At 38.5% G+C, this 17,408-nt stretch overlaps 1 protein-coding gene across 9 annotated transcripts in view; it reads right to left on the bottom strand.

Moving 5' to 3' along the window:
* LOC140741889 (contactin-4-like) overlaps positions 1 to 17,408 on the bottom strand; it is a 2,152,419-nt gene that overhangs the window by 96,635 nt on the left and 2,038,376 nt on the right. For all 9 annotated transcript variants that reach the window (XM_073072410.1, XM_073072411.1, XM_073072416.1 and 6 more), the window contains 3 exons: positions 16,861 to 17,047; positions 14,956 to 15,068; positions 10,194 to 10,362 (listed from right to left, as the gene is read on the bottom strand). In XM_073072410.1, the coding sequence (XP_072928511.1) occupies positions 10,194 to 10,362; positions 14,956 to 15,068; positions 16,861 to 17,047 (469 nt within the window). The remainder of the gene's footprint in view (positions 1 to 10,193; positions 10,363 to 14,955; positions 15,069 to 16,860; positions 17,048 to 17,408) is intronic.

The following is a 17,408-nucleotide window of genomic DNA, read 5'->3' on the forward strand; positions in this document are numbered from 1 at the left end:
TTTCAGCGACAGGTTACTGTCGATGCAATGCTCCTCAGACAGGATGAAGAGGTCAATACTCCCCAATGCCATTAGGCTTTACAATTCAACTGCCAGGACTTAAGAACTTTTTTTTTTTAAAGCTATTATTAATGCTTTTTGAGTTAGTGATTTAGATGCATATCATATTATTACTGAGTTAAGTATTGTATGTAATGAGTTTTTGCTACAACAAGTGTATGGGACATTGGAAAAAATGTTGAATTTCCCCATGGGGATGAATAAAGTATCTATCTATCTATCTATCTATCTATTTTGTGACAAACTGCATTCATAAATTCTGAATTTTCATTTAATTTTTCTGCCTTTACTTCCTACAGTGAAACTGGGCCAGATTGCACTAATCAACACACACAAAATGCTGGTGGAATGTGGCAGGCCAGGCAGCATCTATAGGAAGAAGCACTGTTGACGTTTCGGGCCGAGACCCTTCGTCAGGACTAACTGAAAGGAAAGATTGCACTAATCTTGTGTTAACTCTAAGACTGTACTCTATTCACAATATGAATTAAGTGCACTATATGTTAACAATATACGGTATCTGTAGTTTATGGTTTTGGTCTATAATGCATTGTGATCTCAGCAATGTCCCAGAAAGGCACCGGAGATTCTGCTGCTGCAGGAAATTTTGAGCAACACTCATAAAAGGCAGAAAGAATTCAGGCAGCATCAATGAAAGGAAATTAACTGTCAACATTTCAGACCGAGACCCTTCATCAGACCTAGAAATGAAGGGAAACCCAGTTAAGAATATGGGAGAAGGAGCAGGAGTACAAGCTGGCAGATGATAGGTGAGACCAGGTGAGGCTGAAGGTGGATGAGTGGGATGATGTGAGAAGCTGGGAAGTGATAAGTGCAAGAGCTAAAGAAAGGAATCTGAGAGGAGAGTTTGGTGGACCACAGAATCAAAGGAAGAAGGATGATATTGAAAGTGGGGAATGTATTTGCCCCAGGAAGTATTTGCAGGCTGTCAATGGAGATAATGTTAACACAAAAGATTTTGTAGATGCTGGAAATCTTGAACAACACACACAAAATGCTACAGGAACTCATCAAATCAGACAGCATTGATAGATATGGAAAAACAATTAACATTTTGAAGCAAGATCTTATGAGATGATGAAGGGTCTTGGCTTGAAACGTTGACCTGTTTTTCCCTGAGTTGAAGTTTTGATGATGTGAAATTTGTTGATTGCAGCAGGATAGTGCAAAGACATGAACGCCTTCATGCCAGGCTGCCAAGAACCAATCAGAATGTTCTCCATCACACTCTGAGGCCCAGGATATATCTTCTGGGATGTTGACACCCAGGAAATTGAAGCTGTTTACTTTTTACCACTGACTCCTGAATGAGGACTGATGTGTGTTCTCCTGGCTTCCTCTTCCTGAAGTCCACATTCAATTCCTTGGTCTTGCTGGCATTGAGTGAGAGGTTTTTACTTTAACACCGCTTAACCATTCGATCTATCTCACTCCTATACACCTTCTCGCTGCCATTTGAGATTCTACTAACAACAGTGATGTCAGTGACAAATTTATAGAAGGCATTTGAGTGGTGTTTAGCCACTTAGTCATGAGTATAGAGAAAGTAGAACAGTGGGCTAAGCACGCATCCTTGAGGTGCACCTATATTTATTGTCAGTGAGAACTGTAGAGATGTTAGTACTGATCTGCACTGATTGTGGTTTCCCAATTAGGAAGTGTCAGATTTTATCCAATTTTGAAAAGTACAATACTGGCTCATGGGAGCAGCAAAACTGATCCATTCAAGGTAACTTGGAATGGTTGGATATGCAGCAGATCAGATCAGAAACTTTTATTTCTAGTTTTGTCCTGTCCTAACAATTTGAGATCTAAGAAAAAAACAGTTTGTTATTTTGAATAACATCCTTTTGTGGACTGTTGCAGAAAGGGTAAGTGGGCAAAATATTGATAGGGCCGTTAAGATACTACATTTCAAAACTAAACACGTTATTGGTGTTTTTGGGAAGTTCAAATCTCACCATATTTCTTGGCATAGGCTAATCATACAACGTAACTCTAAATTATAATCATTGTGATCCACTGTATGAAGCTGAAAGTACAATGCTGGCCTGGGCTGTATTTGAATACAACTGTTCTCAGTTTTACCTACAAGCATTAGCTGGTTTGGAAGATCCATACTCCTATCTGTGAATGTGCAAGTTCTAATTTGTCCGTCACCAATTTCCTGATAGTGTCATGATGTTGGGCTCCTTATGTTTTAGATCTGGTATTCTCTATTAATTACACTGATTACAGAAATTACATTAATTACAAAATTAGCTTGTGACTTCTACCGGTTTGTACACTGGTACCTTGGATCAAGCTTAAATTGAACAAATAAGGCTACTTCAGGCAGAATGCATCAATGAGTTGCACTTTTTATATTTACATTATGTTCAAATATCTGACTGTTCCATCTATCCAAGCAAACTAAAGGTAGAATGAATAGCTGAAGGATGAGATCAAGCTTGTTTGCAGGCCAGCTCAGCCAAACATAGCAAGATAACACACAGGCACTGCATTTTTGCTATTCCATCACACCTTGCAGATTCTTATCTCAATTCCAAGAAATTTTATTGAAGTAAAACATCAACATATCCGTACCAAATCAGTCTGCTTGCATGACTTTTCCTATCCTGCCTGCCATGGAATTTTATGCAATTTCAATGCATGCTGCTGAAACATCTGCCGTGAAAAAGTTGGTGTTATAATAATCTGTATAATAATTCAGTTATTTTGAATTATTAACATTGCACATCAAACAATGTGAAAAATATATTTGCCCTTTCATGTATTAATAAGTGATGAACTTATAACAAGTGATAAACTATATTAAAATTATAAAAATATAATGCCAGCATATATAGTTACAGCATAGGTAATATAAATGTATTTGCACATGACTCCTAAATGCTCAAGGCAGTACTGAATGTGCAGTAATTTTTAACCTTGCTGTCCAGTTGAACATCTTTATTCTGGAACCTGCACAATTTTCAATTCATTGATTAGAATTTTCACCAAAGTGATATCACATCTTACATGGCATCACAATAACTTTAAGGCAAGATACTCATCAAAACAATTTCTGCCTACTCAATATAGTTTGGAGAAAACCCCTACTGTTTTTCTCATCACACAATTGCACAGTCAACTTAATTGGTCTTCACTGCCATCTTCAGCTGAATTGTGATTGTTACTGGATCTCATGGTGACTGACATTGGAACTTTTCTTCCTGAAACCACCAAATGAAAAGATCTTGCATTTATGCTTTAAGACAACTAGCAGGAATCAAAGGGAAACAATTTCGTCACTCAGAGGACAAGCCCACTTGCTGCATGTGAGTGCAGTGGGCATATTGGAAAAACTGATGCTAACCTGAACTTAACAACAATAGAAATAACTGGGTACAATAAGAAGGCGACATCCATCATTTAGGACCTTCGTCATCCAGAAAATGGCCTCTTGCTCTTACTACCATGAAGGAAGAGGAACAGGACCCTGAAGATCCATACTTAGTGACTTGGAATCAGCTGTTTCCCTTTTGCCATCAGATTTATGAATGATTCCTGAACCCATGACACTACCCCATTACTCTACTTTTTTGCAATTTAGAGAAATTTTCTGTCTTTGAACTGTACTGCTGCCACAAAACAATAAATTTCATGTTACATAAGAAAGTGATAATAAACCAGATTTTTATTCATTTATATTAGAAGCATGACAACACCAAGCAAGACGACAACCAGGAGCACAAACTAAATTAAATTTTTGAACTGATACAAAACACTCAACGTGCCAGCTTCCGGAATTTCAATGCTCTCACTCTCCGGAGTATGGATAGCTGGCCTGGCATCTTTAAGGATTCAGAACCATCCCGCTAATTAGGTGCCATGTTTTGGTGCCAGGATTTCAGTATTTAAGAAGTACCTGAACGGAGGTTCAATGCTCAACCATAAGCTCAACTTGGGTTGTTACCTAGTGTCTTGATTAGTGCTCAGTTCTCATTTCAGTTTCGTACTGTTTCTATGTCCTAGCCTTGGATACTCCTTCACTTGGGTCGTAACCATCCTCAGCGAGGTCTCTTGTCACAGGAATACCCACTGCATTGGCAAATGCAACAAGAGCTAAATGGCTACATTCCAACTGGTCTGTATCCTGCTGAATTGTCTGAATACCTTCCTCACTATGCACAAGTCCACCAATTATTGTGCCATCTTGAGTCTTACACATCAGTGCACTTACTTTTATCATTCAAATAATTATACACATATCACAAACACCAAAGGTCCCAGCACAGATCTTGTCAGAACAGCATTGCTCACAGAACTGCATTTAAAATAACTCTCCTTCATGAATCTCTCTGGCTTCTATGGTCAAGTCAACTTTGAATCTGATCTACCAAGGACCCATGGATCACATGTGCCTTTTGTGGACCTCATCTATTTAACATGTAGGGAAGGAAATCAAGTCTCTGAAAGGAAGAGAACGAAGATGTCTGACAAATAAAATATCAGAAACATTTATTTCAAAAATTTCAGTTGTATTTAAGATTTATCAAACATCATACTAAAGTAATGCTTGCATTTAGCCAAGCTATGATTAAAGTCTCAGCATTGTCTTTGTCTTATCTGAGAATTTCCTAGAAGCATGCTTAAACTCAAAAACAAATTATTTTAAAATTTGTACATTTACTTGGTGCGCATAAAGTAACTGTAGATCTGAAGTTATTCAAGCAGAATACATACAGTACATTAAATTTATAATTTAATGGTAGAGTATTCATGAACTCTTTTCATTATTTTTTGTGCAGTACGCAAAATAATCATGTACATTGTTTTAGTTTCAGCTTTGCACCGGACCTAGGTCTGAGATGAATTAGCTAAGTTTAATTTCAACTAGAGTTTTGATAAAATCATTTGCAAAGCTGTTAAATCATTGTAAAAGTCCCTCACTAAGGCTTTGTCAGGAAAGCAATGCTTACTAGGCTATCTGTGACTAGGTCCACTACCATCGGAAGATACAACTACACTGACGAGGATAATTTAAGATGACAGTCCTCTGTCAGTTGTGGTCATGAGTTCCCAAGGGTTTTCACATTTTCAGGAATGGAAATGTATATTTAGTAGCTGAGTCCTCAGTTGACTTTGGTTGGGGACAGGGGGAGGTAAGGGGTGCACAGCTGGACAGGTAGGGTACTCAAGGTAGCTTCTGGCTGAAGACACAATTATGCCTTAGATCAGATGTTCAAAGGTTCAAAGCTTTGTTTATTATCAAAGTATACAGCTTGAAATTTTTCTTCTCCAGGTAGCCATGAAACCCAGAAATAAAAGAAAGGCAGCACGATCATCAAACTCCCAAAAATCCCTCCTCCCCATACAAAAAATAAACAAAAATGGAACAGGCACTTTAACCCCAAATCCCTCCTCCCACATAAAAGAAGAACAATATAGAACAGCCACATTGGTCCTAAATCTCACTCCCCACATAGACAAAAAGAAAGATTTGGCAAAAACCACAGAATATATTAAAAAAACTATAAGAATGAGAAGAAGTCTATAGACCAGGTCCACATCCAAAATGCAGAAAACCTGGGGAACACTCTCCAGGTCCAGGGACAGACCTCTCCCTCGCTGTAGATGTGCCATCAAAAGACAGGCAGCCAGCACTCACCCCCCGCACTTGCCTCGATGCTTTAATATCCCTCATCGCTTTAATCGGTGAAATGGAGTCAAACAACGGCTTGTGCTCTGTCCTGCAAGCTTCTCACCACGAGGTTCCCGCACGCTGCCTCTGTCTCCCAGAATCCTCTCGGGGACCTCAGATCACTGAAGCACCCAAATGATCACCAAGCTTCCACATTCACCTCAATGTTTCAATCTCCTTCGTCACTTTAATTAGTGAACAATGGAAGACTTCATCGGCGCAATGAAGTTGAACATCAGCTCGCAGCCTGCCCACCATGTGAATCCTGCATGCTGTCTCTGCCTCCTGAAACCCTCTTGCAGACTGCAAAGAATTGGAACACCCAAACGATCTCCAAACCACAAATCACAGGCTCCAGCAGTTCCAGAATCACATTCGAGATGAAAAACAAATGTAAGAGACATAAAATAAGTGAAATATATGGTTTCATGATCTAGCCAAGAGATGTTGAGATGGGTGGAGAGAGATCCGAACCTTGACTTTGCTTGTGGTGGGGAGAGAGAAAATAAGACTACATCTAGACATATGGAGATGGAGTGGGACAGGAGGGATTGAAGCCTTGTGTTGGGGATTGAGGAGAGGGCCAGAGTTGTCCCTCGAATCAGGTGATGAGTGAGTGGTTAGAAGAACGATTAGATTCATGATTAGCCAGGGAGGGAGCATCAAGATTATGTGGTGCCAGACAGTAGAGTTAGATAGAGACCAGGTAGGTCAAAAGACTAGAGGGCTGAGGGATCAGAAGTAGCATTAAATATGTTGATTGGGATTGAGAACAATTGAAGGTAAACTTGGGACCTATCTAAGAGGTACTTTTCTTGATAGGCCAGTACTGCAAAGTCATATTTGATGTATTATAATCAGGCTATCTCTATGTTTTTCATCAATTTGAAAATAAAACATTGGGTAGACTGCCAAGTAATATTGGTTTGGACAGGCAAGTCCTAAGCAGACAGAGATCTGTCTTGAGTCTGGATAAGTTCATACATCCATGAGAGGCTAAATAAGAGAACTATTGTGATTTGAGACAAGGATTACTCAAAACATTATGTAAAACATTATTGAAAAACCTTTGTGTATTTTTCCAGTAATTTGCTTCTAAATTCCTCTTCCTGTACCGTTCAAATCAAATCAGATATGATTTGGATAGCTTTTACTTAAATCAGTAGGTTCTCTGTAAAATCAGGCAATATGTACTTGGAGTCCCCCTGGTTGGGATTATTGCACTGATTCACTTTCCATTTTATATATCACATTGTCAATCACAAATTCACTGAAATAACTGTCGTGTGATTTCAATGAACATTATTGAAAATTTATTTCCTTGTAGATGTGATACAAACTCAGTGATCAGAGAGAATGCATTTATGCACAATTTCTCAGAATCTCTCTGCTAGCATACCTACAATTTTATTCAAAATCTGAATTCATTAATTTCATTGCTTCAAATAATCCTAAATCCTCCAGGTTGTCAGCAGCAAACAATAAGGATGCTGTAATTAGTTACTAAAAGACTGGTAAACAAAACAGTAAATTATCACCTATTTCTGAAGGTAATATTGAGGCTTTGCAGAATATAGAAGCTGACTAAAACAGAAGTCACATCAGTATTTAAAAGACAATTTAGATAATTGAAGGAAACGCCTCAAGGCTGGTAAAACAGAAACCCAACTAACATTCAACAATCAAGCAAACTCGAAAGTGTTGCAGGAAAATGAATTGGGATGGGCAGCTGCAATAAGACATTGAAGTGTGTAGAGATAAGGCATCAGAGTGTATGCATAAGACCAGAAAACATAAGAGCAGAATTAAGCTATTCAGGCCATCATATATGCTCTGTTATTCCATCTTGGCAGATTTATCCATCTGAACCCCATTCTCCTGCCTTCTCCCCATGACCTTTGAAGTCCTGACTGATCAGGAACCTAACAATTTCCGTTTTAAATATAGCCAATAACTTGGCCTCCAAGGTTGTCTGTGGCAATGAATTGCACAGATTCAACACCCTCTGGCTTAAAAAATTCTTCCTTATCTCTGTTCTAAATGGATGTGACTCTATTCTGAGTCTGTGCTCTTTGATCCTAAACTCCCCCACTACTGGCCTTTAAATTTCTGGTAGGCTTCAATGATATTCCATCTCATTCTTCTAAATTCTAGTGAGTACAGGCCCAGAGCCATCAAATGCTCCTCACACATTGACCCATTCATTCCTGGAAAAACTCTCCTGAACCTCCCCGGACCCTTTCCAATGCCAGCAGAACTTTTCTTAGATAAGGAGCCCAAAACTACTCACAATACTCATGTGTGGTTTGACCAATGCCTTATAAAAGCTCAGCATTATATCCTTGCTCTTATATTCTAGTCCTCTTGGAATGAATGCTAACATTGCATTTACCTTCCTTGCCATTGATTCAATCTTCAAGTTAGCCTTTAAGGAATCCTGCACGAGGACCCCCAAGACCCTATGCACCTCTGATTTCATAATTTTCTCCCCATTTAGAAAATATTCAACACCTTTATTCCTTCTACCAAGTGAATGACTATACACTTCCTGACACTGTATTTCATCTGCCACTTTTTTGCCCATTCTCCTGAAGTCTATATCCTTCTGCAGTTTCCCTGCTTTTTCAACTTTACCATCTCCTTCATCTGTTTTTGCACCATCTTCAAACTTGGCCATGAAACCAATAACTCTCTCAACCAAATCATTAACACTTAATGTGAAAAGGAGCAGTCCTAACAAAGACCCATGTGAAATAACACTAGTCAGCGGCAGCCAACCAGAAATGGTATCCTTTATTCCCACTCTTTGCTTCCTGCCAGTCAGCTAATCTTCTATCCACACTAGTGTCTTTCCGGTAATTCCGGCTCTTAACTTGTTAAGTAGCCTTATGTGCAGTACATTGTCAGAGGCCTTCAGAAAATCCAGGTAAACAACATCTACTGGCTCTGCTCTGTCTATCCTGCATGTTATTTCCTCAAAGAATTCCAACAGGTTTGTCAGGCAAGATTCCTCTAAAGGAAAATCAGGCTGGTTTTGGTCTATTTTCTCATGTACCTCCAACTACCTTGAAGCCTCAGATTAATAGTGGACTCCAACATCTCGCCAATCACTGAAGTTAGACTATGTGGCTTGCTTACTTCCTTCTTAAAGAGTGGAGTAATATTTGCAATTTTCCAGTCCTAGGTACATAGATGGGAGGGGTACGGAGGGCTATGGTGGATGGGATGGGACCAGGCAAGTTAATGGTTCAGCATGTACTAGGTGGCGTTTTACTCTGACAGGAATATACAAACTCATTATGATCACCAGATACAAAGTGTTCCCCTGCACAAACTTCTGTCACCTGCCCTGTATCATTCCCTAATAGGAGATCTAGTATCGCATTCTCTCTAGTTGCGACATCTATGCACTGATTAGGGAACCTTTCCTGAACATACTTGACAAACTCTTTCCCATCCAGCCTTTTTACAGTATGGGAGTCCCAGACAATGTGTAGAAAGTTAAAATCACCTACTATTACAACCGTATGTTTCTTCTGATCTTTCTACAAACTTTAAATGTCTCATACTGTGTCAAACATATCTAGGATTCTCTTTGATGAGATGAAACATTCCTCTAACTGAAAATAAGACCCACAATCAATGATTTCTAACCACTTTCACCTCAATTTTAGGAAGAAATTTTATCCCCCTGGATTAAGTAAGTCCTTGCTCTCCTTTACCCCCCCAAAAAACAGCAACAATCTAGCCATTTGCTTATTTTAATTAAAATTCTTCGACGATGATAATTTATCCCCTGCATTTTCTGTGGTGGTGTCTATTCTTTCACAAATGTCGTGACTGATTACCTTTAGTTTGCAGCTAAAGTTTGTATCCAGTGTTGCCATATCAAAGGTTGTATGCATGGCAATATTCATTCCACAGTGCATCAACATGTTTTTTTAAAGTATGCAGAGATTTTTTTAAACCATCTCTTCTCGCACATTCAAGAAACTCCTTGACCTGCTGTCTTAATGGAGATCATAGCTCATTCAAAATAAAGATGAACAAATACAGCATTCACCCTTGCTCCAGTTCTAGAATGTTATACCAGTTCAATTGAACAAATGTGACACTTCCATTTTCAGCATATTTCACAATCAAGATCAATGACTGAAGTCCGTAAACTAATACTAATGTGTCGTTTGTAAAGCATGTTTAGACTATCCAAGATACATCAGTGAGAAGGGATCAGCATGTCTTCTTTCCTTCAGTGGCAGCACATAGCATAGTTCCAAACAACATAGCTGCAGTAGAATGAGAGAGAACTGCTGCTACACATAGTAGTTTGCATCAAAACAAAAAGGTGTATTTTAATACAATAGAACTACTCTCTATTAAACTGAATAACTGCTATCTGCAATACATATAAAAAAAGATAACTTACGTGACATTCTTGGAATCCTGATCTGAGCACTGCTGATTCCATCCCCACCATCGCTGAATGTCTTCACTTCAATAATATAGTCAGCATCATCAGGTAGTAGAAGCTCCACAGATGTGTTATTGGTTTCTATCACCTTGGAACTACTTTGTCTGTTATTTCTGTACAAAACCTGTCAAGGTATAAGCGCAATTAGGAATTATTCCTAAAACTAGACCCCAGAACATTGGCCAAAACACTCACTCTCTCTCGATATTTTTTCCTTCTTATGCATTAACATAGGTATCAATTATATAATGGAGCAGTTAAGTTTTATTTCAGACATAGAGGCTAAGTAATTGGAAGCACCATTTTAAGCACTATGAATGCCATTTGTATTATTGTGAGCTACATTCCACCATAATTCCTATATTTCTTCTTCTGTAGGTTTTGGGCTTCTGTCCACTTTTGATATTGGTTCTAATGTTCCTGCCTGTGAAAATAAAACAAAGTGCATAATTCCCCCCTTTTAATTGAACTAATATTCAGCACCTTTCTCCACCATGAGCTTGCCATTGCTATATATATATTATGGAGATGTTTTGAGGTATTGACCAGCTTTGCCTAACTTTTTGCCATTCCAATGCCTATGCTCCAAGTCACATTTTATTAAAGCATTAAACGACCCTAATGCAATGGAATATTTACAGGCACCCTCCAATATTCTGCACTATTGTTAGTTTTCTGCAAAATATTCAGGATTCCAGTCAATGATATGAGAAAAGTATCAATAGAAGCTAGCTACGCAAGAGTAAGCAACCACTTTTCTCTATTTGTAGAGAAAAGTGACCTGGATTTTGACTTGATAATGGTGAGGCTAACAATAGCAGCTGTTATAATATAGAAAACCATTTCTGATTTTCACAGTGCAGTCAAATGTGTAAGTCTGGAAACTGCTGTTGAAGGAAGATGACTTCTCCATCTGGAGCATTACGCAGAAGCTGTAAACAAGAAAATACAGTGGACTTTCTTTACTTTCACATCAGTTTTTCACTAAAGGTAGCAGCAGAAGTCTGATAATTCCAGGAGATAATGAGTTTGTCACAGCATGTTTTGTGATAGGTGCTGCTGAAAAACTCACTGACTGTGAAAATTTTACTTTGCAAGTTTGCAAGTTATTTTTGCATCTGATTTTAAATGACCAATTGCCCTTAACAATCATCATTTTGCTTCTGTACAAGATTTTATCCCAATTTATGTTCCCTGCTTGAAACTTTTCTAAGACAGACTTTACTTGTTCCAATGGGAAACTTATACCCTAAACTTCTGTACGTCACTGCGATTTCTTATCTCATCACAGAGTAAGTGTGGTGAACTACATATACCTGTCTGGACACGCACCCCCCTGCTGACTGTTCCTGTGGCTCCTCCCACAGACCCCTGTATAAAGGCGATTGGAGGCACTGCTCCTCCCTCAGTCTCCAGGATGTTGTGTGATGGTCTCTTGCTGCTGATAGTGCTCTCTCTTCCAGCTAATAAAAGCCTATCTCTCGCCTCACGTCTCCGAGAGTTATTGGTGGTGCATCAGTAAGCAAGTTGAGGAAGGAGGATTGCTATTAGCACTACTTTTAAAGATCTTATGCCTCTGAGTGAGATTTTGTTAATTTTTCACGTCTTAAGCATAAAGTACTTTGAAGTTATGAGATACACAACTGATGCAGGAAACTGTTCGGCATCCAGAATTGAATTACGCACTGAAGGAACTGGTCTAATTTCCCAATTTGCATGATTTCACTTGTCTTATCTAACTCAGGTTAGTTCTTTAATCTTGTAAATTGTGCAAGAAAAGTAGGCACCATTGGATACATTCTAGGTTTTGTGATAAAAATCACATGCTTGTACTTCTGAATTTAATCGTTAACCATCTGGAGAAAAGAGCATTATTTGGAGGGTGATTAGTTCAGAGTCCAGCAAAGATGACCTGTTAATACTGCGTGCATGCTTCAGAATTCATAATACAGTACAACTATTTATAAAGCCATTTCCAATAAGTGCATATTTGCTTGAAATATTCTGTTGAATTGGTGAATCAGTGAGATTGGGGCAGCTCAGGAATCCAGCAAGATGGGTTCTGCCATGACTTCCAGTGATGTCCTTGGAGAGTATGCATGTTCTCAGTGTGACAGTCTGGGTTTATTCCCAGTGCTCTGGTTTCCTCCCACACACCAACAATGTGCAGTGATATACAGAAGTTTAGGATATAAATTAGGGTGGAAATTAAAGTACTCTGTAAATTCCCTTACTGTTTAGTTGAATGGAAAAATATGGAAGAAGTTGATTTGACTACCGAAAAATGAAATGGGTATTTGAAGGATTGGTATAAAAAAATTGGCGCTCAATGTTTGGCAAGGACACAGTGGGCTAATTTTGTGCTATATCCCTGTAACAGATCAGACAGATTGATGTCATTTGGATTAGGATCTTGCACCATACTATTTCATTCATGAACACTCAGGATAGAGCATGAGCTTCCCAAGAATGCCTCAGACCTATCTCCCTGCAGAGCAAGGACACTAGGACATCAGAAAAGGAAGAAGGAATAGACCATGTGTCGTCCTCTAATCTGCCCTATCAATCAATATGATCATGTTGATTCATGCTGTTCTTAACTCCTCTTCTGTAACAATTCCCTATAATCTTCAATTCCTCGATCTTCTGAGTAGTTATCTTATTTACTTACCGTAGCTCTTGAGCATGCTTTTCTCTAATCCAGCTTCCCCATCACCACTCACCACCTACTCCCCCAATCTCCAGCTTCCCAGCAACAAACTATACTGATATGCTGCTGGTGCCAATCTTTCAATCCTAAACTTGACATCCCCACTTCCCTTCCACCAGCCAACAAAATACCAGTCTTCCAAATTCTGCTCCCCTCCCAAAATCACTTTCTTGTCTTCTCCACCTGATCAAATGACAATCTTTCACTCCCAAACCACAACGTTATGAAACACCAGTTGCCAAACTCCCGTTCTCTAACCCCAAAACCCAATCACCACACAGATCAACTGAAACTCTTGAGGCAATAGTAAACTGCATTGGAGTAAGGAGAAGTAGCTGGCACTTTCGAGCCACTTTGACTTCTCTGTTGTGTCTAAGACTTTGGATAGATAATTGGTAAAGAGATAGCTAATGTTGTTGTGTGAATGAAGTCACTGGAGAATATTAGTGGTAGATACAAAGCAGCTTCTTTATTCAACAAAACAAGATACAGCAGGCATGATATGGAGACCCTTTTGGTGGAAAGGTCCCTGGCCCAATGTGGGGCTCGATATTTAATGTGCCAAACACCAAAGGCCAGTCAATATTTACAATGTATGGACAATGCTTTCTTTGTAACTACATACAACCTTCACACTTCCAGATTCACATCCACACCATAGACAGCTAAACGAACTTTAATCAGCATTGTATGGACTGGGATTCACAGCTTTTAGGAACACATTGTTCAGAGCAGCACACCAAATTAAATCCACAATACTCTTTCAGATGTGAAGACTGGTAGCCAAAGTCAATTGCTAAATATATATGTCCTAAACCCAAAAATCAATCTAACAGCTAAGACTTATGAATTATTTTATGACCGCAAAAGACCATGCAAGGGGATCCCCTGGAAGTCATTATCATGCCCCTTGCTTTCCGTGCAGTAAATAATTTACTTGCAGTTGGTATGTGGATTACATAATGGATCAGACCTTGCAAGGTTGCTGCCTCTGACCAAAATAAAGGCTGTCTGTAGTCCATGCAGTTACTTTGCATGGGGAAAGTGGAAGTATCTTACTGGTTTTTGCATGATGGGGTCCAGCTGCAAGGTCTGGCAACAGGACCATCAATAGTGCAGTTCAAAGTCTCCACCCCTGAAAACTCCCAATGCCCTTTGTTTACCAGTAAAGATGTAGAAAAGCTTCGCTAACTACAAAACTATTAATTTATTTTTAATATTCTTAGATGTCCCTGAAACTCAGAGACAATTAATAAACAATAAAATTGAAGTGAATATTTATAAAACAACCATAACATTTTAAACAAGATATTTCTAACATCATTTATGTCCCATAGTCCTTGAACGATCTGCCAACAGATCCCCCTAGTTGTCCAATCTCAACCAGCTATGATGTTGTACACCTCTATAAATCACTTCCAACCATTCTTTGTTCCAAGAAGAAGAACAACATCTATATATTCTAATCTTATGATGCAATTCCTCATGCCAGCAAGTATTTTCATATATTATTTCTGTATCTTTTCCAAAACCTTTTAAATGTAATACTTCATTTCAAGGTTATATGCAGATATATAAGATCCCTCTGTTTCTGTAGACTGTTCAGTTGGTTCACACTTGCATTGTACATATTGGTGAGAATCATTTAAAGAGCCTGTAACACATTCATTTTGGGAGAGAGAACCAACTCAATGCTCTCCAAATAATCTTAGAGCTTTGTAATGTTAAACAATTTTACCATTAAAGTGAGTTTCTTGTCCAAAATCTGCCAAGTAAAAGAAGTACTAAATAAATTTAGTGCAATGTGTTTTAATTTATAAGGGATTTAGTTTTAACGGATTTTCTCAAAGATAGAATATTTCATTGTGCACAGATTTTAAAAATTAGAGTGCTTTTTTCATCATTACACAGGAGATCAATAAAACAGTCTGCAGTATCGTATCCCTTGGAAATAATAAGTAACCAGATACTTAACAAATAGTCTTACAGATTGTTAGATTTACTTACTTTATATCCTGTCACCTCTGATTCATTTTCCATTGCTTTGACGTGGTCCCAGTTTAGAACAACTCTGGAGCTAGCTGATTCCCACCATATTTTTCCAGGTGCTTGACTTGGTGCTATAAGATAATGAAATACTAAATTGATATCTTATATCAGTGAACACAAATAATATTAGGCAACTTATGAGGTGGAATTCTTAAGCCCAGAGATGCCATCTACCTGTCTGTTTTTATATGCAAGAACCAGCTTTTGAAACGAGATGAAATAATACTATCATCCAATGCCAAAAAAAAATGGAACAATGCCTTAATGACTACTACCCAGTGACTCTGACATCCAAACGTGAAGTGCTTTGAGAGACTGGTCATGGCAGACATCAACACTGACCTCACAAACTGATCGACTGTAATTCACCTATCGCCAAAACAGGTCCATGGGCGGAAGCCATCTCCCTGGCCCTACACTCATCTCTGGAACATCTGGATAACAAAGATAGCTAAGTCAGACTTAAAGTTTTTGACTATAGCTTCACTTTCAATACCAAAATTCCAAGCTACCTCACCTCCAAACTCCTAAACAAATTCTCAGCTTCTCCCTCTGCAAATGTATCATTGACTTCTTGGCCAACAGACTGTAAACATTAAGGACAGGCAGCGTAATCTCTTACAGAATTATCCTCAACACAGGTAGCCAGAACGCTGCACCCTCACCCCCCAATTTTACTCTCTTTACACTCCTGACAGTGTGCCCAGATTCTGCTCTGACTCTATCTACAAGTTCTCAGAAGACACCACGGCAGTGGGAGAGAGCTTGAATAATGATGTGATAAAGTATAGGAAGGACATAGAGAGCTAGGCAGCATGGAGACAAAACAACAATCTTATCTCAAAGTCAGTAAAACAAAAGAACTAGTCATTGACTTCAGCAAGCGTGGCACAGTTTACAGCTTGCATATATCAATGGTGCTGAAGTGGAGAAGCTTGAGAGCTTCCACTTTCTATGTGTAAGCATCACTGATAGCTTTCCCTGGTTCAACAGCCAAGAGAGAACAGCAGCACCTCTACTTCCTAAGAAGGCTGAGGATATTTGATATGTCCTTATTGACTCTCACAGAAAGTATTCAATCACAGCGTGATACAGCAACTTCTCTGGTCTTGAGCATAAGAAATTGCAGAGAGTTCTGGACACAGTCCAGTTTATCATAAAAAAACAGCCATTGATTCTGTAAGCACTTCCAAATGCTGAGGGAAAGAAGCTAGCATAATCAAACATCCTCCCACACTGGCCAATCGCTCTTCTCCCCCCTTCCGTAAATAAATTGAAAACAGGCACTATCAGGCTCAAGGACAGCTTCCATCCTGCTGTTATAAGACTACTAAATGGATCTCTTTTATGATAAAGAAAAACCCTTGGTTTCTCAATCTACCTGGTTATTGCCCTTGAATTTTATTTGTCTGCCTACACTGCACTTTCTCTGTAACTGTAACATTATACCTTCATTATGTTATTGTTTTTCCCATTGATGATAAAATATGTATGCATGTATAGCATGTAAAATATATATTTTTTAATGTATCTCAGCACAATAAGAAACCAACTACAAAATACCAATTTACAATGTAAAAGCAACTTCTGGATTTTTCTGTTTGTAAATTCAGGCTTATTTTTATGAAGAGAGAAAGAAAAGATGTTTATATTGAATTTCTGAACTAGAATTATTAACTGTTAAGGGTCAGTTAATATTACAGAAGGCTTTGGCAGAGATTATTCTACAAATACAACTTCAAGTGAAGAAATTCCAGATTTTTATATCTCCATTTTTCACATTATGGAATGTTGGAAGCATATCTTGACAAATCCCATGAAACTAATTTTAGAAGTTCATCAGTCTTTCACAGAAATACTCACGTGGTTTCTTAGTTGTGACATTGACTGGAAGACTGGCAGGTCCTGTCCCAGCACTACTGAAAGCTGTTACTACCAGGTAATAAAGGGTGCTGCCCTTCAATCCTGTGACTTTTGTTGAAGTGTTGTTTCCATTTAATCTCAGTTTGCTTGCTACTTCTTCATTTTCATCATCCGACCAATACCATATCTTAAGAAAAAGACATAAAAGCAGAAGACAAGAGAATATGAATTGATTTCCAATAAATGTTTTTCGTGACTGAATTCAATAGGCATGTCAGAAACAAAACTGATGGCATTACTGTACAGCAAATAATGAAGGCATTATTGTCATCAGAACCTCTATGATGATAAAGCAAATTGAAACTTGTGGACTGTACAATTTATATACTCTAGCTGTGCAATGGTAAAAGCTGTGAATGAAGCTACTGCTTGGGTATATGTCAGTTTTCTGCATGAGCAATTTTATGACCAACTTCCTCTGTTTTCTGCAGTCACAAAATTAATCAATATATGAGAGTGCAGATGTTGCAACCTGGAGTAATGCAAAA

This window comes from Hemitrygon akajei, chromosome 19, assembly GCF_048418815.1.
Source record: "Hemitrygon akajei chromosome 19, sHemAka1.3, whole genome shotgun sequence".
In the NCBI taxonomy this organism is placed as follows: Eukaryota; Metazoa; Chordata; class Chondrichthyes; order Myliobatiformes; family Dasyatidae; genus Hemitrygon; species Hemitrygon akajei.